At 45.8% G+C, this 26,248-nt stretch overlaps 1 protein-coding gene across 1 annotated transcript in view; it reads right to left on the bottom strand.

Annotated features, from left to right (window-relative positions):
- The window catches only part of TENM4 (teneurin transmembrane protein 4), a 398,484-nt gene that overhangs the window by 99,121 nt on the left and 273,115 nt on the right, over positions 1–26,248 (bottom strand). Inside the window, exons 12-14 of the mRNA XM_023510159.1 lie at positions 18,909–19,094; positions 11,118–11,144; positions 3,966–4,112 (exon numbers count right to left, since the gene is read on the bottom strand). Of these exons, the coding sequence (XP_023365927.1) occupies positions 3,966–4,112; positions 11,118–11,144; positions 18,909–19,094 (360 nt within the window). The remainder of the gene's footprint in view (positions 1–3,965; positions 4,113–11,117; positions 11,145–18,908; positions 19,095–26,248) is intronic.

The following is a 26,248-nucleotide window of genomic DNA, read 5'->3' as shown; positions in this document are numbered from 1 at the left end:
AAACCAACCAATAAAGCTACTTCCGACTCAGACATACTGTGTAGCTTTTTTTTTTTTTTTGGTCTCACAGTTTAAAAACACTGCTGCTGCATTCATAATGAACCTTGAAATTCAAGTTTAACTTCAAAAGGCTGCGGTAAGCCTAGCAAATTTGGAAAGAAGAGAAACCGGGGGTTCTCAGATAACCTGAAGGGCCACAGTGATCTACAGCAGAGCCGCATGTCTGAGGTCTGGGCACAGAGGAAAGCTCTAATGGGGCCAGACCTCACAGACTCCAGCAGTTTCTAACACCGGCCAGCTGAGTCACCTGGAAAAATACTTGGTAAATCCCCATTTCCTTATCCTAAGGGGACAGCAAGGATATAACAATACCACACACCTCACAGTGTCAGTGAGTGGATACACAATTGCTTTGCAAACGTAAAACGACATCCAAGTCACTACCTACTCTAGCAGGCTTTGTGGGACTGCTGTAGCCTGTCTGGGTCTGAGCAAGCACTCGCACCAGTTTCTGGGAGAAGTCATGAGGAGAAGGCAGTAGCACTCTGGGTTCACAAGGTCATGTGGATTGGCTCAAGAGTCTGGGGTCCTAGTCCAGGCCATGTAAAGACTTCCTGGGTGACTGCGCCAGCCATGCACAGTCACCTCCCCTCCCTGGGTTCTGGGTCTGTAAACATGCAGGTGAGGGAACTGGAGTGGATGTCCTGTGACAGCCCGCCCAATCCTGTCACTCGATATCAGGCTCCGTTGATTCCATCTCAAGCCCTGTGACAGTCGTCGAGAACAGCCCCTCAGTGGGACTCTAGCCCTGCTTCCCTCCCCTGCATTACCCTCCTGGGTTATGCCGCATCCTGTCCGTGTCTAAATTCAAGGCACTTACTTAATTCTGCTTCCATTGGACATAGACATTGGACAACATCTTTTTCCGAATGACTGTGAGCCTCCTGAGGGAGAAAGACTGGGCTGTGTTCACTGGTCTTCACGTCCCTCAGCAGAGGCCGACTGTGTGCTTGCGTGGACTGAAACAGCTCAGCACTAAGCAGCTCACCCTCGCGCTTTGCAGTCTGCTGTTTCTCCCTCCACTAAAACTGTCCCTGTTTGGTTAAGACCCAGAGTGACAAAGAGGCCAGTGAGGAGCAGTCTTGGCCTTTCTGAAAGCTGGGGACAGTCCACCCCCTATGGCAAAGCAGGGGTCCTCTGACTTTCCTTTGACTTCCTCGATGGGTGGAGAGCCCACCAAACCGAGGGGGTTCCGAGGTGTGACGTTTCCTCATTTCACAGCTCAGAACCCAAGGACAAAGACCCTGAACAACCTGGCCTCCCCTGCTGGTTGTATTTCTAATCACGATGACCCACGGGAGATCTTCCTGGCTGGAGTGGAAGCCCCATGGGACAGGAATGATATCAGTTCCCTGCAGGGAACCAGACATCTAATACCACTGGCTGAATGAGTGCACGCTCCTTTATCACAGCAGTGATCTCACTGCATTGCGTTTACCTGCTGTTCCTCCCTCCCTTTAGCTGAGAATTGCACAAGGATGGGGACTGTGTCTTACGTATCTCAGAAGCCCCCGTACCCAAGAGAGGGTCAATGCAGTGAAGACACACAGTTAGCACTTGGCAAGTGAGTAAATCAACTATGCACAAGCTCATTTCAGTCCACAATATGCTCCCAAATGCAAAAGGTATATTTCTCTACAATCGGAGATTTTCTGGTTGTTTTTTTCTACTTCCTGCTGGCTCATCTGTCGAGCAGCTGGAGGAGGCTCTGTTCCCTGGGGGTGTGAATCAGCCCTATTTCTTATGACAAGAAGCTCTTTCTCCCACCAGCCGTGGGTCTTTGGGCCTCATGCACACACTGGTGAGTCCAGGTGCTGGGAGCCTGGCTTTGAAGTATGGTAGACAGAGGACACACTCCTATGACGCTACGTCTGAGAGAATCAATGAGCTGTGTTGTATTACCTGTTCTTATATGTGAGTTGGGCTGGGGGAGAGGTATGCCCCCAGATTTCCCAATGACATCCTGTTCTTTTGATGCCCAGATGTCCAATAGCTATTTGAAGGCTTTGGCTAAGACCCTGGACTCTTGAGAAGGGAATGACTTTGTGGTGTGGCTCCTTCCCTTGTCTTCTGTTAACACAAGTGTTAGTCATTGGCACGGTGCCTACACAGGCAAAGAGAAGGAGGACGCTAAAGAAATCGTGCAGATAACCTAGGCTGACTCCTCTTTCCTAGGAAGAGCAAATATAAACACACTTTATCCATCTTTCCCAAAGACAGGGATGTCTGATGCCCTTCCCTTACTTGCCTGCCTTTGCCCACGATGTTGTCTCTCAATGGAGATCCCTTTCCTTTCCAGGAAACTCCTATCTACGCAAGTGCCACCTTCCTGATGACTGTTTTTTTACTCCCACAACAACTAATACATCACTCCACAGCAGCACTTATCACAGTCCATTAGCACTTAACTTTGGATCTTTCTCCCTCATTTGAGTTCCTGGAGTACAGGGACAGAAACTGCTCATCTCGATGACTGGATAGGGCCTGATTCCAAAGAAAGAGCTCTGGATATTTATAGAGAACAAAAATTAATGAACTCCACAAGTTTCACATTGATAAAGGGGAACTCCAGCCCTGCAACTGTGGCCAAACCCTGAGCTCCTTGCTTACAATTACTTCCATGGGCCGGGCCTGGTGCATCAGGCCCACTTATCTCCTGGGGTTAGGCAGAGGTGGAGGGACTGAAAGCCCCCTGTAGGCCACTGGGGCCAGCTCAAGGCAAAGGAATTATGGTAGTTACCATCATTTGGCCTTTTAGTTCTTATGGTGCTTTGAGATTTTAGAATCCCTTTAAGCAGAAATTTACCAAAGGTTGTGATGCTGAGTTTCTGTCTTATTGACCTCTGACTCTTTGTAGTATACTAGAAAGTCCTTTGTATAAATATAAGGGAGCCACATAAACACATTTGACAAGGCCAACTGTTAGGCCATCATTAGAAAGGAAGGGTTAGTGGTTCTTTTAATTATATATATATATATATATATTTTATTCTTCTAATAACTGCTGAGATTGGTAGAATCAGGAAGCGTCAATCCATCTTCAAGGTGGGAAAGTAGAGCAATTACAGTTGTGTTTGTGAAGGCTAATTCTATAATTAATTTTTTTTTTTTTTGAGAGACAAGGTTTCTCTCTGGCTCGGGCTGGTCTTGAACCTGTGAGCTCAAGGCAATCCACCCACCTTGGCCTCCCAGAGTGCTAGGATTATAGGTGTGAATCACCATGCCCAGCCCTCTATGACTAATTTTATGACTGAAATTGTCTCTATGGTCCAACTGCCTCATTTTATAAATAGGGAATATGAGGCCCGCAGCTCACCTAAGGATGCACGGGGAGTCAAAGTCTGAGTCAGAATTAAAACTCAGGTCTCTCAACCAATCAATATTGCACAAGACTAGCCCCTTCTTCCTTGGGCTTTGACCGTAGAATACTTGAAATTCCAAAGCAAAGGCAAATTCTATTGCAAAGGTGTCCCTTGGTGTGTTTAGTGATGGTTTCCACCAGAATCAGAGGAGACAAGACCTTGACCAAAGGAAACTCAACCTCCCTCCTGTGGAGAAGCGTTCCTAGCAGCTCCTGTGATCAGAACTAGATGCCTCTCCAGCAAGGGGAACCTATAACTTTGCCAGCCGACTCACGCCACTGTTGAATGTTTGAAAATTCCTTCTTCCATATGCCTTCTCCTCTATATCAGCGGCTAGATGGCAATTCATTTCATTTACAGTGGTTAATTTGAGTTAATTTACTGGAACTAGTGAAATGCACACGCACACATTCCTTAGGCCACATGTACAGTCTCTGAGTGCCCTGCAGGCCCCCTGACTAGATAATTGGTGTCTGTGCCAGTGGCCTGTTAACTCAGGGATGCCCACCCTCCACACTGTGCCTGTGGGTACCACAGTCCTACCTCCATCATTGTCTTTGCTGTCACCACAGGCGGTTTCCATAGAAGTGTCACAGCCTGCTCCTCTCCAGCCCAGCTGGCAGACGCAGTGCCACCCATTCAGGTCCAAGGTACATCTGCCGTTACCGTTGCACAACCCAGGGCACCCCTCTGCAAGAGAAAGTGCACAGAGTCAAGGTCTGACTTCCCAGAGCCAAATGCCATTGCACACACTCCACCTGCCAACTCTCAAAATGCCTTCACCACAGTGATGCCCTCAGCAGATGTCATCTGGAATTGCTGTTTACAGAGAAGGCAACTGAGGCTCAGAGCGGTAAAAGGACTTAACCAAGCCACACAGTCAGATGGGACAGGAATTGGCCCCAAACTCATCCTTTCTTGCATCTAAAACCCCTTCTTTCAGTCTGGATCCTAGAGCTGGAGTGAGTGGATGGAGGCCTGTCAGAATCTGCGCGGAGAGCTGTTTGCCTGATGCTTGCTCCTTATTCATCGTTGTGTATTTCTCTAGTTTCTGGCAACTGTTTGGAACAAAGGAAACATCTCTCTGTTTACTCCCACTGTCCCTTAGCACTTCTGGGTGTCATTCTAAAGGGCTGTGCTTTATCCAACTCTTGGGGCCAGGTTAATTTTTTATTGGACCTCAGGCATTTCATTTATCTTATCTTATTTTCCCCTAAACAACGGTCTTTGCTTTGAGGAAGAGGACTGAAGCCCTTTTCTTATCAAATTGTCTACACTACACTTAGAAGAGGGTTCTGCATGCAGAGGAGTCCCAGTGACTGTCCCCCAAGAGACTGATGAGTTCTGCCTCCCAGTGCGGGGCAGGGACCGCAGGCTGCTCCACTCCCCTTACACTCACCTGCACACATATCTGCCTGTCTGTCACTGATGAAGCACCTTCTCTGAGCCAGCACTAGAGACACAGAAATGAATAAAACCCATTCTGATTCTTGAGGAGCGTGAAGACTACTAAAGGAGATAAGTTTGTATAACAAAAAATTCCAGTGCCCTCAAGGAGGTGCACAAAATACGATTGGAACCTAACACACAGGTGGCCATCTGAGAGGGCCCTGGATGACGTAATCAAGAAGGATCAGGCAACACTTAGATTCTGTGCTGGCTCTGCCTTGACCACATAATAAGGTTGGAAGTTTTTATGGCTATTCAAGTAGACACATGGTTTTTGGTTACCTCCCTTTCAACACCCCCGAATCTGTGGCTCAGAAATCTATGTCTGAGAATATGTTAAGCTACGTGGTTTGTTTCAGCTTCTATTTTGCCACTTGGTTTTCCCAACAAACCGCTGCCAACTGGATTTTCTGCTATGAAATAATGGGAACTTGACTCATTCTGAAGTGGGAAAACAAATGTGAAAGTGGCTGTCTAGTGTAAGACCTGGCCCAAGGTGGGCACCCACTAAATGGCTGATCTACCAGAATCTAAAACTTTAGTGCTTCAAGGACTTTTGGTAGTTGACTGTCATTCTAAAGTGAAAGAAAAGAATATGTTTATTTTTACTTGAGATGAACGTGGCCAACAATCAAATCAGTCTGGCTACTGTGTTTTCCATTCAAAGGAAGAAACACTGATCAAGTGTGTACTCCAAGTCTAGGAGGGGTCCTCGAGAAGTTTAGTAGCATGTGTAGACAATGTGGTCTTTGCACAGCAGAAGCCTTTTGGGAATGATGTAAAGCTACCATCACATCTGCCCCTAAAAGTAACTGAGAAGGAAGTGGTAAAAGCCGACCCCAGGAACAGTGCTGTGATGTGCAGGTGACTACCCAGACATTCTGACTCGTAGCCAACATTAGCCACTCCTGGTGATCTAGGCAATTACAGCCTACTCCTTCCCCCAATTAGTGTTATTTCAATTCTCGTCCACATGTCTGGGTGTGGTAGTCCCAGAACTTTGGAGGCTGAGGCGGGAGGATCACTTGAGGCCAGGGGTTTGAGGACAGACCAGCAGCCCAGGCAATAGGGAGACCTCTGTTTATATTTTTAAAAATTCAATTTTTGTCTATAAGGCTGAGACTTGTTTTAATTAAGCCTCATTTGTATTTGGAGAAAGTGTTCCAATCTTAAAGAATGGTAGTCTCCTGTAATATGCAAAAAAATATGTCTTTCTAAGAGCACAGGCTTGAGAGCCACATTGAAGGTTAGCTGTAGCACTCAGTGGCTGTATTACTCAGCCATATTATTTAATTTCTTTGAGCCTCAGTCTTTTTACTTGTAAAATGAAGGTTAAAGAAAATCATGCATGTTGGATGCACAAAGCCTGGCATACAACTCGAACACAGAATGTGAATCGACCGCTCACCTTCACCCTCTCTCTATTTTGGACAGACGGCATGTAATATCATGGTGCCCATAAACTCAGGTAGGGCTCCCAGAAAGGCAAAGTGGTAAACTGAGGTGGTTATCTAGATCAGAGTCCTCAAGCTTGCTCTGTAAAGGCCCAGAGGCTTTGGTCCTGTGGGCCATATGGTCTCTGCTGCAGTTACTCGACTCTGCTATGTAGCTTGAAAGCAGCCATATATAATTTGTTAATGAATACATATGACTGTGTTCCAATAAAATTTGATTTATAAAAATAGACGAGGGGCTGGGTTTGGTCCTTGGGCTGTAATTTGCCAAGCTCTAGTTTAGATGTTTCAGAACAGTGACAACAATGACAATTGCCAGATGCTGAGAGTCTACTGTGGCTCGCCACTGTGTTAGGCACTTTACAAAGATTATTTCTAAAATAAGTAACTTGTTAACAGCTTCAGATCCTGATTTTCTAGGGAAGTCCTTAATCATAATTTTTTAATGAAAACCATGTGTTATAATAGAGCAAGGACTTTGGAATTGGACAAATCTCAGTTCAAATCCCAGCACCACCATTTTACTTATTGCCTTGTGTAATAATTGGCAAATTATTGAACTCTAAGTTTCAGTTTTTTTCTCATCTGTAAAATGGAGATAATACCTAATTCAAAGAGTTGTTGAGAGGATTAAACAATAGCTGTTGGATTTATTTGTTTTAGTTTTGTGTAAGTTCATTCAGAAATTCACAACCAAGAAAACCTTTGCCAGTCCAAAAGCTTTGGGTCAAAAGCTATGGTTCTCATAAATACAACCTTGCCAAAGAGGGCTGAGACAAGCCCAGTATTTGTCTCATGGGGTCATGGGGTCCACATGCAGTGTGGTAGGAGCTGATGTGATGAGTTCAAGGCCATGAGTCCCTGTGCATGCCACCATTTCCATTTGCTTCTCAGTAGCAATTGTCCTGAGAACACTTAAGTGATGAATGAGCCTTGGGGCTCACCCAGTGCCTGCACATAGCAGGCACTCAATATATATTTGTTGAAATGAATCAATAAATGAACTAAGACACCTAAGGTCTGGTACTTCTGGTCTAACTTGCAGGGAAGTTGGGGAAGCTACTTTCTCGTGGCCTCAATTTTCTCAATTATAAAATAAAGGCTTAGATGAGATGATCCATTAGGTCCCTCCAGCATAAAACCAACCCAATAGAGAAAGTCTAAACAATTTCAAATTTATGATTCTGTTCTTAAACTCAATAGACCGTACTCGGGGCCTGCTATATATGCCAGATCTTGTGTTAATTCTGGGGTAAACAGAGTTGAGATATATCCCCTGCCCTCAATAATTTTATATTCTATTTATCTATACCTCATTTTCTTCCAGGAAGAACTTAAAATGGGTCTTTAATCTCAAACAACGCTTCCCAAAGTGAACTTTGTGAAATACTATTCCTAACATTGCATACCATACTTTTATTCTAGACAGTCATCCTGAGTATCAATACATTAAAGGATCTGAAAATTTTTATAATAAAGGAATCTGCTTTACTAGAGCATTTTCCAATTTGACCTTAGAAATCTCCCCCTCCCTCCAACAAGCCTTGTATATTCCATTCCTTGAAACCCCCTTTGGGAAGCCCTGCTCTAGTGAGCGCCTGTGGGCACATGGCATCTTTTGTGCACGCATTCTGTGATGCTCTGAAGTTGCATGAAGCAGCAGGTATTTTCAGGAAAGGTCACCTCTAGTTTTGGAATCACAGGGACACTTTACCCACAGTCAGTTGCTTCAGGTGGACCAAGTTATACCCTGAAGCTCTGCCTGTCCTATCTGTTTCAGGGGGACTTTGAGTACCTGTGGGAGGAATGAGGTTTGCTCTCATCTCGCAGTTTCCTTCTAAGATACTTACACTCCCATTAGCCAGCCGGAGGAAGCCTCCTTTGGGGTAACTTGCTGATTGTCTCAAAGCAATATGCCCATCCGTACCCACTGCTGAGGCTGATTAATTCCACAAACCCCGAAACTCATCAATAATTCAGAGAGCTCAAGTGACATTAACAATCCCCTCTGGAAGAATCATCCCAGTCATTTGCTATAGCCAAAATAACGTAATTTTAAGGTTTAGAGTAGGGTGAAGCTTTTTGAAAGAAACAATGCCCTTTAAATGACAAGGGACTGCATCATTATCAACCTTCTACTTAAGCCTATGTAGAATCCCCCCTTGTAGCCAGCATCAGGTGTGACGAGGAGACTTCTAGAACCCTTGAATGTATTTATCTTTTAGTTAAGTGGCAAGGAGACTACGCACCAAGCCTACCATATAACAAACGCCCTGTTTCTTTGTTTCTCTTCTGGTTCTCTTGTACTTTTTCATTACTACATTCACTTCCCTAGACAAAGCCATCATCACCTCTTACCTAGATGACAGCGATAGTGTGCTAATTGGTCTTCTTGTCCTCAATACTTCCCCTCGACTCTTCTTTCACAACACGGCCAAATTGATTCTTCCAAATCCAAACGTGATCAAATCATTTTCCTGCTTTTAAAAACCTTCGGTGGGTCTCTTCTACCCTCATGTTCAATTGCACAATCTACAAGGCCCCTGAGCAAATTAGGAAGGGAAGCTCGCCTTGGTAAGTGGCTCTTGGCCTCCCCCATCATAACCCTCATCAGACTTTGTTGGAATTACTTGTTTTAGTGTATTCTCTGGTACACTGCAGGTACCCCCAGACTAGATATCTGTTGTGCAGTATCCACATTTCCTGGCACTTAAAAAGAGTTCAGTGTTATTTGTTGAGTGAATGTTGTTTCTTGAGTCTCTACCAAACAGAAAAACAATGAACAGAAGCTTTTTTGTCTTTGAACTACAAAATACTCCCCCTCTGAGAAGTCCCGAGCTTGTATGGTACAGGTGTCTGAATTCTTTTTACAGAATCAGTATCCATTATACCAGAATGTCAGCCAGATGAGGGCTTGGTTCAGACCTAGATTTTGCCAAGAAACATTCATCTTTTAAAGCAAGTTGTGATTCAGTGACCTAATCCAACCAAAGGTCTGGTGATGATATCTTCTGAACTAAAGATCAGAACATGTGGTTTGAGACAGAATATAGGCCACTTCCCAGAGAGGGTGTCAGTTTGGAAGATGTGTTTTGGAGGAAAAAAATTGGAAATTTTGGGACATTCTTGGTGACTTATAGTGACAGAAGGTGGAATGTTAGAAACATGGACAGACTAGGAAATTGAAAGTCTCTGGAAGTGTGACCCAGGATGAGCCACTACCCACCCTCAGCTTGTTTCCTTTTTCAACCAAATGAGTGTAACTGTATCTTTTTCCTTAAAAAAAAATCACAGGACTCATTTAAGACTCATGGATATGATAAAACTTTACACAGTAGGGAAGAATTTCATCGACTAGATGGTACCATAATTAAATTTAGTCCATCCTGAAGATTTTGCAGATAATGTGTGAAACACCTGTTTTAAACAGGCTGAGAGGTCCTAGGTTTCCTCTCTGGAATGACTATTCTCAGCTGAGGAGCAGCATGGGAAACGTGAAGACCATTGCTTCTCACCCACCCAGTGGGCCCTAGCAACACCTTTGTTCTTTTGGGCAATGTTGTTCCAGCTGAAAAGCATTTAGTCACTTAGGTTTCCTTTAAACCTTTCCCATAAGTTTTTTTAAAACAGCAGTTGTCATCTATTATACAAAGCCAATTGAGCCTTTTCCTTTACGGTTTCAAAAATTAAGTTCGCTAATAAAGTCCTTCTCCAAATAAGTGTAAATAAGGACATGATAAAATGGCACAAGTCACATTTACTGATCTCCTGCTCATATGCTAAGCATTTTATGTTCATTATTCTACTTTATCCTCATGCTAATCCAATGGGGGCAGTCCTGCCAGCATCCTCACTGCACAGGTAAAGACTGGAGTGAAGAGAGGTTAAACAACCGGCCCGAGGTCACCCAGTTCATCAAGTGCTAGAGTTGGGAGTTAAGCCCAGGCGCTCCAGAGTGTGAGTCCATAACTATTTCTCACCAGGGCCTGAGAATAAAAAGATGAGTATGACATGGTATTTCTCCTCAAGGAGCATAGAGTCTTTTCAAAGCACACATATCTAATCATTCTGAGACTTATTCTTGGAGCAATGAGGCCTATTTGGAAAATTCGGCACCATCTAATTAATGTAAATGCTTAAATTGGAAGGAATTACTTTGCCTTTAGGGAACACTCTTTAAAGATAAAACTTACCAAAGTCGGGCCTTCTCTGAAAAGGAAAACAAGCAAACCAACCAACCAACCCCCCATCTGCTCCCTGAGGCCAGGGGTCTGTTTTCCCCCTCGTCTCCAGAGCCTGGCCCATGTACCTAGTACACAGGTGGTGCTCTATTATGTGCTTACCAAATCAATGAACGCAATAGCAATAGAATGTAGTGCTTAAGATTCCTAAACTTTGCTCTTGGGTCTCTTCCTTTCTTAGGCTATCCACCCTGGTTCCCAGGATCTTAATTCTGATGGGCTAGGGCCATAAGGAATGAGTATGGTGACATGAGATGGGGTGGAAAGGGTGAAGGGCATATGTATGTGTGCGGGGGACAACAGCCCAATGGTAATGTAACAAACAGGTCTGAGCAACTTGCAGGGAGAAGGATACTCCAGGTATATCAACTACCTTGTGACCAAGGACATCCCCTTTCAGCAGTGGGTGCTGTGACAAAACCGGGCTGTAGCAGCGTCTAGACATCATGCTTATGGGGTGTATATACATCTTTATATACACGTTTCTTCTCTTATGCTCATACACAACACACACACAAAGACAACAGGAAAATAGAGGAAGGAAACCATACCTTTAACTACCCTATCCAGATAGTGAGCTTGGGAGATAAAAGACAGGACATTTAAGGTAGGCTCGAGTAAGTGCAATACTGCCTTCCATGTAACCATGCCAGACGCTAGGAAGACAAAGGGGGCTGTGTCTCACGCTTGGGACAGGCCTCTGTCACGGTGGGGGAAATAAAACCAAAGACAGGACGACACAAAAGAGAAGGAGGGAGAGCAAGCAATTCTCCAGGAAGGGCCAAAAGGAACTTCAACTCATTCTGTGATCCAGGTGTGTGGAAACGTGACCATATAAACAAGAAGACACATGGATGGAGCAAACAGGAGACGGGAGGATGGGAACCTGCAAAAGTGGCCACACTCCTGCTCCGTCAGGCTTGTCCAGCTTTATGGAGAACTGGAACTTGCCCCTTGTCTACTCAGAGCAGCATCCGCCCTCCCTACAGGGGAAACAGCCATACCAAGAATAAGCGCACCCCATCTGGGCGGAGGTGTTCCCAAGAAGCTGGAATTTAGAAATATGCAAAATATGAATGATCTCTGATATGCATTAGGGAATTGGGTTGAATCTTTGATCAACCCAATTCGAGATTTGCTAGATTATCTGTTTACCATTCTTGAATTTTCCATGTACACATGTGCCCACATATGCTTGAATGCAGAATGCCTGGTGTTCTAAGATGCCTCCCTCCTTTGTGCAAGTTATACAGAAGGGAGACACAGGGCAGTGGATGTCACTGTGAAAACCAGGAATAAGAAAAGGAAACCTGACTACTTCTCAGTGCTTAACTCCAGAGATAGAATGATGTGTGCTTTGTCTTCCAACGGAGGGGTTGTGTCCAAGCCTTGAATTGTTCAGCCATCTAAGGTATTGCTTATTTGTCAGGATTGGTGTCAAAGGCTGCTCTGAAACAAACCCCACTGCACATACATGTGGGTGCCTGGCTGCGTGTAAAGCAGGGCAGGCCTCTTCATTCCCAGCACAAATCAGTAATGCCATTCCACCTTCCCCACCGAGGCTGGAGTCATGGTCATTTGGGGAGCTCCACCTTCCCTGTCTCCCTACACCTCCACTTAGCATGTGCCCACAGAGGCGGAGAGGGCCGTCTCCTGAAGGAGCTGCACTCTGTCCTCAGCTGTGTTTTACACATGAATCAAAAGCCCATCAGACAGGCCTGGACTGCAATGGTCAGGCCTTATCTGGAACCCCTCGCATTTTATAAACTGTAAGAACATTCTTACTCTCTCTGTAAACAAATCTAATTTTTATTTTTTCAGTCCTCTGGTCAGAACAGACATTGTTGCTGTTCATCAATATATATTAGCCTAAAAGACTGGTAGATGAGGGGCTCCACTCTCACTTCAGGAATCCACGTGGTCTCTGTTTCAAGATGAAATACACTCCTGGAGGCTGCACAGCCAAGTGGCAAACTGGGGAGAACAGACTTAACGTGGCCTACATACTTCCCTTCATTCTTACAGATGCTGTGGGGTCCATGAGACAGGAGGGTCTAAGAAGGATCTTGGAAGAGGATGTGGAGCGTGGCTTATTATGTGGGAGTGGATAAACAAAGCTGTGGAATGCCAGACAATGAGAAAGAAGGACAGCTCACATGGAAAACAGTCTGGGAAACATCTCTGGCTAAGGGGAGGGATTTGCTGATTCTTGGTTCATCTGTCACTTTAGTCTTAGTAATGCTAATTCACCTCATTTTGCGAAGTGGTCTAAAATTTCTTAGATATCATCTCCCAGGATATATTATCAAACAGCAAGAACACATAGGGTCTCCGGGCACAGGTGGTTTTCTTGGCTTTCAGATCTGCAGAGTGTTCTGGAAAGTCCTAATCATAAGTTCTTGTAATGACTCTGAATCCAATTACAAAGAGGTAGACTGCATCCAGGTTTCTCTTCCAGGGATGGCTAGGCTGGATGAGATGCCATCATCGGGATCCAGATGGTAACACCACTGTGCAGCATCCACTTAGAGAAAGTTCTCTGATGAGAAAACCTTTCTTGATTGTCTCTTAATGGTGGTATCATGACTCTAGTGTTGAGTAAAGATTATATCCACTCTACAGGATCGTGTCCCCAGTGCCCAGGGCTGATGTCAGACAGATCTCTCTGTTCTAATGCCATTCCGTTTTTAAGAACTCTATGATAATGAAGATCTCTGTTAAATGCAAATATATACATAATACCTTTAAAAAATTCTTACAAATTTCTCCAGACCACAGGTAGGACATAATCCAGGCAGCCTAAGGTTATAATCAGTATTGTAAGTTTTCAGGAGATAAAGAGGATAAGAACAGACATTCAAAATGTCAAATTCTGCTGACTCCACAAATTGAAAGAGATTTCTTCTTCTTTTTTTTTTTTGTTGAGACAGAGTCTCACTTTGTCACCTTGGTAGAGCGCCATAGAATAACAGCTCACGGCAACCTCAAACTCTTGGGCTCAAGTGATTCTCTTGCTTTAGCCTCCTGAGTAGCTGCGACTATAGATGGCTGCTATTTTCAGAGACTCTCATTCTTGCTCAGTTTGGTCTCGAAGTGCCAGGATTACAGGCACGAGCCACTGCCCCCAGCCTGAAAGAGATTTCCTTGCTACAAAGAGACTTCAACCTGCACAGAATCCAAAAGCTGGTAACCACCAGTTAGTACCAAGTCCAAGAGTACTCTGGGAAGGGAATAGCGTTTTCTGCTTCTGGCTATTGAAAATGAAAGTGACAACTGGGTCTTTGAACTCGGCCCCCAATTGTTTACTGAAGGCCCACCCTGTAGAGTCCATACCAGTGATGCTTTTATTGTTTGAAAATCTTGGCACATATGATCTTAAATATAATCATTTCAAAATTCATGACTTTAAAGTACTAACTTTTCAAAAAAATGATGCAAAGCCCTTAAGGTTATATTATGAAAGGTGGATTCAGGATTTGATAAAATTCTGGCATCTTTTCCCTCAGGGCTTCAGGATAAAGATCATGGTAGTAGAATCATCTCTCCTCTTGGGTCACACTTTTTTTCTGACATTTTGCAAATGTTTCTTATGCTCCTGCTATCATCCTGTCACTATGCCAGAAGCTGGAGACAGTGGTGGCACACAGCTCTTCACGCTGCAGACTCTGAGGCTTTGGCGTACATTTGAGTTGTGAGGTCTTATGTCTCTTTGGCATTTCTACAACCATCAACATGAAAACTCTCTTCCTTCACTTGTTTGTACCAACAGAAGTTTCCAAAGGTTTTTTTTTTTTTTTTTTTTTTAAGGATAATCTCAAGAAGCTTCAGGGCCCTCCTCTCAAAGGCTTTCCATTCAGACTCTCCAGAGCCTTAGGTCAACCTAACAGCTGCAGCACTGGTGCTCTCGTTAGGGTCACGATAGCAGGGGATGTGTGGTGGTGATCATCATTTAAACTTCTTTCAGATAGATGGCCAACCATGAGAGAGATAGATGTTCCTGTTAAAATCTTGGATACATTAATGCTCCCCTCTCTTTGGATGAGTGAGTGAGTAAGTGGTCAGTGGAACCCGCCTTGAAAGAAATTCATAAATCCGGGTAACTTTCCCACCCACCCCTACGACGTGCAGGCTGAAATCTCCCAGAACCATCAACAGATCAAACTCTTGCTCTGATAACTGGAGGTAGATTCCTGTGTGTTTTCTCTTTGTCCTCATCAGCATCTGCCCTGTCAGACCATGGATCCTATTTGAGTGAATGCTTTTGAGGAGGAGGGATAACCACAAGGTTATGGTCCAGGGGCTGACACCTTGTTGAGCGATCTGTGAACTCTTGCTTACGGATTGTCTGATTATGAAAAAGATAGTGGCCAAAGTACTCCAGAAGATTTTGTGGCCCTTTATAATAAGTTCCCTTCATTGTGAAGTCTGGTTTCGCTCAATCAAATAATTGCATCATTGGAGTGGTATTTTGATCTGTACTCCCCGAGGAGGCTTTTGTTTAAGGATCAGGATTTATATGAGTGGACAGCTCTCCTGATGTCTAGTAAAGAATTCTGTATATTTGGCATCTTGAATGATCACAGCTTTGGGGTCAGGGTTGGAATCTTACAAATGTAATCAGAAGCCGGCATTTCCTACAGGTGTTTTGAGACTTTATAGACAAGGGGCACTCAGACGAATAAAGTAACCAGCATAGAATTGATCCAAAATGATAGCAGTGTTTTCAAAGGAATAGGAAAAATTTAAACACTCTCTTAAATTTAACTATGACTTTTAGCTTTCTCAGAGGAAATCAGAGGTCAAGCCCCAAGCTTAAGGGACCCATAAAATTCCTTGAAAAGATATCCAAAAATATGCATTTGATGACTCTCTGCTGCACATATGCTTGGGAAACAAAGCCAAATCAATTCATCTTACTTTGAATTCTGGGCTAGGAAAACTGACCTTCATGTCTATTGGGAGTAGTAGTGTCAAGAGCAAAATTTAAGAATCCCTTTTTCTTTGTGGGACGTTTTAGGAGCAGGTGACTCAGTTTCAGGCTGACGGGTATTCCATTCTGTGGGTAGCAGGGGAAGGGGCCAGAATTCTTGTCATCCTGGGACTTTCTCCATCCCATTCTGTGACCCATAGACAGAGAAACTGAAGCCCCAAGCAACCATGTGGTCTGCCCACAACACTTTTTACCAGAGACCTTCCTTCAAGAAGCAAAGAGACAGATATTAGAACTGAATGTGAAGTATTCTTGTGCTGTTAAAGAGCTTGCCATTGTTACATTCCCTTTTATTCTGACAACCAATCTCTCTTGTGAAAAATCAAGTAGCTTCCATAAAAGATAAGGTGGGCCAAAGCCTCCAGAAGAAGATTTTTAATTCCTACTAAAATAATCTGCTTTGGAAATGTCACTGGGTAAAAAGTTTCTTATGCTGGGGATTTGGCCATAAGGAGCCCAGATTTGTCTTATTCTTTAAATTCTTTATTCCTGCTGTAGGCAATCAAGTCCTTCTTTCCTGTTTATGGAAGGCAGCCACGTGTAAATAAACAGGCCCTCCTCTCATTCGCTTCCACGGCATGGAGGTCTCTGCATCAGTGTCTTGGGCACCCGTTCTTTCTCTGATATGGGAAATCTCTGATACGGCAGTGTAGGAACCAGCTGCATGCTAATGGCCTATTGTACAATAATGAAACCTGATAACAAGAGAAGACTTAAGATTTGGAATTTCTAACTTTTCACCTAGGCACGTTTTTTCTTTTCCTAAATGACCCTTCCAGGGAGTGAAGTTCCCTGGAAACATAAGACAATGCTTCTTGTTACCATCAAAGATCAAAGAAGGATTTGACCTTCTCCTTTGTTTTTCAACAAGGAAAGGAAGGCACCTACCACTGTTCCTCTCATTTGCGTCCCCTCCCTTCCTTACAGCCTAACAAGGTCATCCAAGTGTCCCTTCAACATGAGGGTGTTGGCTTTCTCTTGGGGATGCAGCTGGCCAGGCCACAGGCAGAGACCCACAGACAGAAGGTTGCCATGCATGAGAATTAGACACGGACATGGGAAATGCCCACCATACAATGAAAGGTAATAGAATTCTGAGCCAAAGTCCTTTCACCTGAGCCACTATGACTAGTCCATTACTTTTTCAATGTCCTATGACATTTTGCTGGTATTTGGGGCTGTCAACTCTCCTCTCAAATTGTGCACATTTACCTTGATGTATTTCTTATCTGGAGGGAAAAAGCATCTGCAACCCCCAGGAGGAATGTGTTCTTAGAGAGTGATAATGGGGTGAGCTCGGGAGGTAGGGGAGGATGGGTTGACTTTTCAGCCACAGAATAAAAGGAGCTTTCTGAAAGCCAGGCTGATGAAAACCCACAGACACCACGTGGACAAGGCCTGCCCACAATCCTGTCATGAATCATCTGTGTTTGGACTAAGGGAGAATTTCCCCGAGTCCCTCATCATTTGACTCAGATCAGATGATTTTATTTTACACAGTTTTTGTCTGACATTTATAAACTTTTCAGAATTGTGGTAAGGTGAGCTGAGAACTCTGTAAGCAAGTCACAGAAAACAGAATGGGCCCTGAGACCTGCTTTTGTTTTCTTTTCAATAGGGATCAGCCTTCTTCCGGGTGGGGAGGCTGAAAGGTCAGTCCCTCCTCAGTCATGAGAAAAATGGAGGTGAGGGGAAAGATGAGTTTATAGAAGGGGGGCCCTCAGGTGACTGGGGTCACCCCCTCATTAAGGGGTCCCCAGGACATCCTGAGGTAGGATGACACTGACGTGTAGGAAGCCATCAAGCAGCATTCAGTAAGATGCCCTGGAGCAATCGGCTGCTGTCCTGATGCAGTGACTCTGTTGAGAATGGGGGCAGGGGCCAAATAGGTGGGGAACTCTGAGTGCACGGTCTCTGGGAAGGAGCTGATGCCTCAGTAGAAAACCTGGGCATGCAAGGACTGCAGTGCTAGCATCTGGTGAGAAAAATCAAGCTTCAAATTCCCTTTCTACTTCTTCCCATTACATGACCTTAGGCCTCAGGGCCCTGAGGAAATAGGAAAGCATGCTACAGACATTCTGCTTCACAGGGTGATTGTTAGCAGCATAAAATAATGTAGTTAAGGTTCTTAGCACAGTCCCCCACACAGTGTAAATACTTAAAAACTGGAAGCCATTATTATTAATATTAATAAATGTACTGTGTTCCACACCCAGTGATGTAATTGGGATGGGGACCAAGGATATATAAACCGATGTCAGGCTACAAAACAAAAAGAATAAAGATTTTTGAAACCCACAAGAAATAAGAGGTAGCTGTGTTTGCTCAAAATTCCTTTGTCTCTCAAAAGCTGGGGGTGTGTCTTCCAATTTCTCCAAGTCCCAAGAGGTCACTTTCTGAGCCAGAAAGGCATGCAGAATGCTGCCTTCTATTCTAAAACCATGTGCTCACCATCTGATCACAGACCTTTCATTAAAAAAAAAAAAAACAAGGAAGGGGAAGAAGTTAAAGTTAAAACACACATCCATAAACTAGTTGATTCACTAAAGAGCTTTTGGTGAGTGTTCATTCCAGGATAATAAACAAAGCAAAATGTCTGGCTGAGTTTAAAATCAACAAAACCAGCAGGAAAGGCAGAAAGAAGGGGACAAAGTGATCAGCTTGTTTTAAAAACTGCCAACAGTGCTGCTTCAGCAGAGCCTGGTGCGGAGGAGACCCCATGAGAGGGGACAGGAGACAAATGCAAAGCAGGACAGAAGCTGAGGGCCAGGAGGGTGATCCCAGGCCTAATGGATGCAGCTGTGGCCTTGGGGGCTGTGGGGAGCTCCCCCCAGGGTTCCAGGCCTCTGCAGGAGCTCTGACCCAGGATCTGGTGACCATGGAGGGCGCAGAGCCCAGCACGTGCCATCCCAGCCAGGTAGTGCTTTTTAAAAATGGCTACACGTATTAGGCTCCCCTCAATGTGTATTATTACCTCTACCTTCTGGGTGAGGAAACTGAGGCTCAGAGAGGGGACAGGGCTTGCCTGCTGCTCCTAGTGGCAGTCATCTGCCTCATTCCTGAACACAGAGCTCCTTGACACAAGGCTATACTGCATTTAGCCTGGGAGGAGCCAAACGGCAAGGCACCCCAACCAGCTGGCTGGAAATTGGCAGGAGAAAGGTTGAAAATTGAAATCCAACTGAGTTTAAATCCAAATGATGTCTAAGAAATGCCAGTCATAATGTCGTCAGATGAAAGGACTTTCTGCCCCCTGTTCTCACATGCAATGGGGGCTCAGGCTGGCCCCGAAGTGCCCCCGAACGACGGAGGTGTCCTGCAGACCCGAGGAGGTACCCTGGGCCCGCCATACCGATGGTGCAGTGCTCGCCGTTCCAGCCGGGGCTGCACTCGCACTTGCCGTCGCGGCAGGTCCCGTGCTCGGCACAGCGCGGGTGGCAGGCCCGCTGGTCGCAGGCCGCCCCCATCCAGCCGTCCTCGCAGCGGCAGGTGCCTCCTGCGCAGACTCCGTGGCCTCCACAGTCAGCCGTGCAGATCTCTGTGGGGGGTGGGGGAGAGGGAGGGAGTGGCGAGGGAGGTGGGGAGGGAGGAGAGAGAAAAGAGCAGGGGGAAGGTTATTGTTGGGCACGAGGGTCACACTTGGCTACTTACCTAGGCTTCTGTGGGAGATCAGGATTCCCAAGGCTTGGGAGACTAATCTCCGTGGACAATGACCTTCGGATGAGAACAATTCTCTGGGCAAAAAGCCTGGCCAGCGCCCGCTTCCCTACCCAAACAGAAGGATTGAAAGGCTCCTCTGCTCCCTGTGCTCTCCCTACTGCCAGCCTGTCCCTGCTTTTGTGCTTGCCACTTCCAAAGGGGACCGGCCATCTGAACAGATGTGAGGGAAAGTCAAATTTAATTAAAAACCAGTTATGTGTGAAAACAAAGTGAGGATGAGTCCCTGTCGCCAAATGAAGTTGTGGGTCTGGCCGGGCAGTGAGTTCGGAGCCTGCCATTTCATTAGAGCTCCATGCTCATTGAGGAGGGCGGGGAGCAGCGGCAGAGGCAGGATTCTCCACCCTACAGGTACGCTGTGGCTTGTTGTCCAAACCTGCAGGGTAGTGAGTGTGTTCTGTGCTTTGCTGGGTTTATTCTCTGTCCTCCAGCGTCCTGCTTACTCACCCCAATTCCAAGTACCATTTAAACAGGCTTTCGGATCCAAAGCAAACAGCTGGGGGGGCCACTTCACAGCCAGAGTGGGGTTGCCCACCCTTCACAAAGGCTTGCCTGTGAGATGGTGCAAAACACACAGGGCCGGATTCACAAGACCCACGGGCTCCAGGCCAGCAACAGCTTCACGCCTGTTGCAGGCAGAGGTGGCCAAGGCTTCCAAAATGCAACCGCTCTTTAGGAAGCAGGCTGAGCAACCGTGTCCACTGACGCCTTCTGCCAAGGCTCTGGTGGAGAACCTGACTTGGATTTTTACGCCTCGTGACCCAACATTCTTCAAATTCATGTGAAAATCCCAACTCTTTTCATTTCTTTCAAACTAAATTAGCTGGCACTTCTATCAAGTTGCATTTGCCCATTCTTCCCTTCCAAGCTGCACTCCTGGGTTAGAAGCTGCTAATACTCTAGCTAATTTTGAAAGAGAAAAGAAAACAAAATTAGGTCTCAGAAGTTCAGACCTTCCTGCCAATCTAAGAAGACAAGGGATGAAATGTTTCGGATTGAAACATGCATGCCATTCGTGGCGTATTCCTATGCTCCACACCCTGCCAAGCACCCCACCCACTATGTGCAGGACCACATCCGGTTTCTCACCTGTAAGGCGGGTAGTGATACCTCTGACCTGGTGCTGAGGACCTGGGTTCTGCAGCAGGCTCTGGAGTTTCTGAGCCGTGTGACCTGAGGCAGGTCCCTGGACTTTACTGAGCCACAGTTCCTAGTCTGGGGGCAGGGGCAGGGGGATGCTGCCATAGAGCAGCCCTCTGCTGACCTGAGCAGGTTGCAGGGAGCACTCAGTGAAGTAGAAGACTAAGGGCATGGCAAAGATCAAGAACTCCAAGAAGCTTTCCTTCAGGTGAGGGTGGGAAGGTGAGCTTTGGACCGGGGGTCTAAGGACCTTGGGAAGTTCGCTTCCTCTCTCCTGGTGTCAGTTTCCTCATCTATTGCTCTTCAGACTCCAGACTGGGGGATTCTGCGATGCGGCATCTTCCTGCTGCACAGCATACTCCACCCCTAAGACTGGGCTTAACTGTCCCCCTCCTCTGAGAAGCCTCTTGTGCTTCCCCCTGTGGTTACTTTCTTATTCCTTTCCTTCCCACTTTACATAGTAGGGTGTTTTTGTGTCTGTCTATCCCACAGGTCATGGCACAGAATAGACTCCTCCTTGAGGTTCCTTGGATAATGGCTGGATCAGGGTGTGACCAGGGCTACAGATGCCTGGGAAGGGAAACATTCATGCACAGCCCTCGGCCTGTCTGCTTCTCTCTGGTGACCTGCCCTAATGTGCCTCCGGAGGCTGAGTCTGGGGAGCTCAGTGTCACTGCATGTAGCAGGGCCCTGGGTGTTGTTCAAACTCCCTCCTCTTCTCTCTCCAAGGGATCATCTTGGGCTTTCCTCAAGATAAAGAATGACAATCACCGGGCCTAGGCTTCCCTGGGTCCTCTCTCTGAAATTCCTGTTTCTTCTGCCCAACACTGAAAGGGCAATGGTGACTCTGGAGGGCGCCTGGGCTCAGGGCTAGAGCTTTCCCCTGAGAGCCTCGGGAGAGAAGACCAACTTGGTATTTGTTAGGGGGTTTATTCAGCACTTTTTCTAGGTGGCAGTTTACGGTGTGAAAGAAAACAGCAAACAGCACTTCTATTCACGGAGGTGTGAGCCCGGAGAGTGACAGCTGTGGGGCCAAAGCTGGGGGTTTTCAGGCAGCAGTGCACACGGAGATTATGGGCGCAGGCCTCCCCAGGAGTGACTTTTAGACTTTGGGTCTTAGCTAATAGGTACTGCATTCTTTTATTAGTTAACCCAGAGACAGTGTAGATGAAAGACAGGAAGACTTGGACTCAGACATGACCTCAAATCTCAGTTCTGCCAGCTATGTGCTCTGAGCTTCCTTTTCTTCCTCTGTAAATGGGGCTTATGATGGCGCGTCCTTCCAAAAGTGCTTAGGGTCTGATAATTTATTAGGCATTAATAAATTGATATGGATTCATTTATTCTTCTTAATATATACACACATGCCCACTATATGCCAGAGACTGTACCTAGTGCTAGAAATACAGAGGTCAGTAAGATACATGCTCTGCCCCCCAGGAGATCATAGTCCTAATTAAAGCACAAACTATTATTGGCATTCCAAATAATAGCCAAATAAAGTGCAGCAGTTACTCATGTCTGCTTATGGACAATAGATTAAAAGAACCACAAAGCTTAGGACCAGACAGATTTGTTATCTACCCATGGCTTAGCCACTCAGTGCCCAGGTAACATGCAAGTGGCAAGTTGTGCAATGCAGTGAGCCTTGCTTCCCATTTCTGTGAAGTGGGGATAATAATCCCACCTCACCAATTTCACAGGGTCGAGTCAGAGCAAATGGGGCAATATTTGAGAAAGCCATTTTTGGCTTAAGTAATGCTTATATCAGGTTTTATAGTTTATAAGGCATTATTCAAGTACAATTTCTCATTTAAATATCATCACAAGGTTGTGAAAACACCAGGCTCTTACTCCTCTTAGAGGTGAGGATACTGAGACCCAGATAGTAGAAGGTCCTTCTACAAGGCCACATGGTCATCTCGTGTTTTTGTCCTTGTTTTGATAATCCTCAGAACAACGCTTCAAGAGGCCTTTTACAGTTAAGGATGCTGAGCCTCAGAAGGGGCGAGGAACACGCACATACCATGGTCGGCTTTCCTTTGAGGGAAACTCCTGGCTCTCTCAGCAGATCCCCTGCCCATGTCTGGCCCTGCTGCTTACCCTTTGTTACATTCAAGCCAGACCCTGGGTATCTGTGAAATGAAACGAGATCCTCTACACAGATTTTCCTGACACTTGGTCACCCTCCCTGCATCTGTCTATCCACACACCCCATTTCCTTGCCAGTTTCCACTAGACCTGCTCTCCTGGCATGAAGCTGAGGTTGCCTGGTGGCTGGGCACCCCTCCACCAGCCCTTTACAAGCCGGGTTGTGAGCTCTTACATGTTTTAATGGAAGGGGCCTGCCCAGGCGACCCTGATGTTTACGGGGTGCTAACTGATGGTAACACAGACTGTGAGTGCTCGGGTTCCCCGCAGATGGGCCTGTCTGACTGAGTGGAGCGATCGAGTGCCTCGTTTGGGAGCAGAAACCTGAGATGCCACTTCATCCTTTGGTCTCAAGTCATGGTCCCTATTGCTTCTTTTCTCAAATACCTTGTTTTTTCTTTGTCTTTTTTTGGTCCTTGAATAAAAGGAACTGCTTTATAGTTTCTTCTCAGATTCTGCTCTGACATTAAAGCAGATATAACTTCCAAGAGTGGCTTGTGAAAACAAGGCGGGATGATGCGAAAGAATGTGCTTTGACAGCTCATGTACCTTTTACATAACATAAGGGAGCCTTCATGGAATTCAGGCACGGCTCCTCTCTAAGCCCCAGATGTAAACTGCAGATGACATCAACTTCCGTGCTTTGGAGTGTGGCTGTAGGAATTACTCTCATTTGGCTGATTTCTTGGGTGCTCACTGTGTGCAAGTCCTACAGTGGCCACTGGGGATCCCCCAGGTGATCACAACAGACGTGGTTTTTTCCTGACCTCCAGGAATTTATGTTCTAGCATAGCAGACAGATATAATCGGAATCAATTAAATTCAATCAGTGAGCGTGAAGGCAAGTAGAGCTGGTAGCACAGTGCTTGGCACACGGTCAGGGTATCATAAATCACATGCACGTATTTTTATAGGAAAGGCAATGAGATGGAGTGGAAAGTGTGCAAAGGTGAAGTCAAGAGAGCACATGAGAATTCTGACTCTCACGACGTACGAGGGAGCATTTGACAAATGCTAGGTGACTTTCACATGACCAATAGCAGAGCTGTCTGACTGTTCTTCTTGGGCTGGGGTCTGGGAGGAGTCTTTCGAAATACTGTAGAGTACACAAGCCATAGGGTAGACTTGGGTTCAGATTCTGACTCCCAGTATCCTAGCTGTGGGTCGGTAGGAAAATTACTGAATCTCTCTGAGCCATAATTTTTCACCCCTAAAATAGGGGGAGTAACAGTGGTCCCCTGCCAAGGTGATAACTGAAGAAAGCAGTATACATGACCAACTCTACTGAAACTCTGTTGTGCACGTGACTGGTTGCTGAGGACCCGAGATGTACTCTATCAGCACAACTCCAAGTCTCTGTGCAGAAGGACATCTTCCTGAAAAGCGAAATATTTGTTTTTCTAGTAGCAGCCTCAAACTTTGGGTATGAAACTCTCCCTCATGGCCCCTGGAGTATCAAAATTGGGGGAAAATCCTCAACTGCCCTAACATTCTTATTCCAAGCTTATCGCGTTCTTGCCTCAAGTGTTGAGGTCCTTGCAGATGAACCTGGCCAGGCCAAAGGACACATTAGCGCTTCTCCTACAGACAGCCAAACCCACAGCCCTCCCCTCGCCCACCTGCCTCTCTCCTGTCTTACCTGTTACAGATCTGTCTTCTCCGGAAGCCCACCTGATGGACAAGTCTTAACTTCTATTCTTGCTTCCCTGGCGCTAGTGCCAAGTGTGACACAGCATGGCTTTCAACCAATGTTTGTTGAAAGAACAGATGCATGAAAAAAGAAAGGTTCATGGAGGGGGTGTGCGTCAGCTGACTTGACTCCATCTCAGGGCCAGACTGTGCAAAAGTTTGTGTTAAATATATTCATATAGAGGTTCAGTTTCCCTTGTGCCGAAGCATCTTAGAAACTCATCTTCTCTGATCTCTGAGTGTGAACTCTGTAATTTTGAAGTGTCTCAGTTCTTACACCCTCAGACACATATATTCTTTCACACCAATCCCCACATCACACCTGTCCTGCTATCATGTGGAAGGAAGTGAGCACATGGGGAAGAGGGGGAAGGGTGGGTATATGGTAGAAGGTTTGGCTAATGAGTAATTGTGCCAAAAAGGTATGTATATTATATACAGGACAAGCTGCCCGGGCTCTTCTCACTAAATGTAAATCCCCTTACAAACCCAGACAAAGCCTGAGACATATCCCACCTATGCTTTAATGGGTGTAGACTCAACTTTACAATCCAGTTCATTAAATGGCCAGTAGGGGAAGCTGTGCCTTTCTCCTCATAGAAGTTTCCTATGAAATTTCTTCTTCTTACAGAGGTGCTCAAAATTGATACAACTAAGGTATAGAACAGACTCCCACCTCAAACTCTGCATTCTTTGCTGCTGAAAGGAACAGAGGCAGGTGAAGCTGTTTCTAAAATGCCAGAGATATGGAAATAGAGCCTTAAGCCCATGTGACTGGGGGAGGAGGGGCGGGGAGGAGGGGTCCTTTCTTAACTCTGCCTTTAGCACTGAAAGTGATAATAAGTAAAATTGTTCTATTTTGCTTAGGACCTGAGGCTCTGATATCAATAAACTGTAACGGCGGGTTAAACAATATAAATAGAATTCTTGCCAGGATTTTCCATTTCATCACCAGCTCATCTGAGTTATACAACTAAGGGACTGTTTCTGAAATTCTGGTATACTTAAAGTCCAAGTTAAGCTCCTCAGCATTTGAGGCAAAAATAAGGATAAAAGGGAATGTCTACAATGTTCCAGAGCTGTTACTGGTGGAACATAAATATTGTCTCACTAAATTCTCATAACAGCTCTGTAATGATACTTTTACTCACACACTGTAGCTCTACAGTTTGGAAAGGTTAAGGGACCTGCTTGAAGGGAGGACCCAGAGAGAATGGAAGGTGACTATGATTAACGCAGTGTCTTTGCCCATGAACTGTGGGACTGAGTTTGGGTGATGCCTTACATGTAATCTGCCAGTGTCTCCTGACTGCTGAGTGTGGATTAGGTCTCTGCTCAGCGAGTCTAGAGCATCTCTGGAATCGGAGTCTGATTCGCCCAATCATCCCAAACCAGTGCATGTTTCCTTGTCTGTTTATCTGTCTGCTCAGCCCCCATCTGTCTGTCCATCCATCCAAACATCTAGTCACCTAACCAGCTGTCACCAGGCCACTTGCCAATCTGTCCATCTGTCCAACCATGTGACCTGGGCAGGATACCTCAACCCTGTGTCAACATTCTCATCTGCATACCAGAATACAGACCAACATCTCAGCATATGAGCCAATTAAATGCGTGCTAAGCGATGCACCTGGCGTCTGCACATGTTTTATGAAACGCTCACTGTTGACAGCTCTGCAATGTGCACTTACTGTAAGGGGCCAGGGGAAGGAGGGGCTTGAAGACACTGGGGGAACAAGGGGGTGATGTTCGACTGAGGAGCCTCTCACTAGGCAGAGGACAGATGCGAAGCACAGCCCCAGGGGCAGGCTTAGTGGGCCCCTCAACCTCTGGGGAGACAGAGATGGGGGGACAGGCTGTGCAGAGAGCAGCCTGGATAATGGGGAGGTCTTAACCATGTGCTCCGTGTCCTCAGTGAGGAAGGAGGCAGGGACCTCTGCTGGAGGAGAGATGTGGACCCCGGGATAATGGGGAGGTCTTAACCATGGGCTCCGT

The sequence above is a fragment of the Otolemur garnettii genome, unplaced genomic scaffold (genome assembly GCF_000181295.1).
Source record: "Otolemur garnettii isolate 467f Iridium unplaced genomic scaffold, OtoGar3 scaffold00001, whole genome shotgun sequence".
NCBI classification, from domain to species: Eukaryota; Metazoa; Chordata; class Mammalia; order Primates; family Galagidae; genus Otolemur; species Otolemur garnettii.
This window is presented reverse-complemented; position numbering and strand designations above follow the sequence as displayed.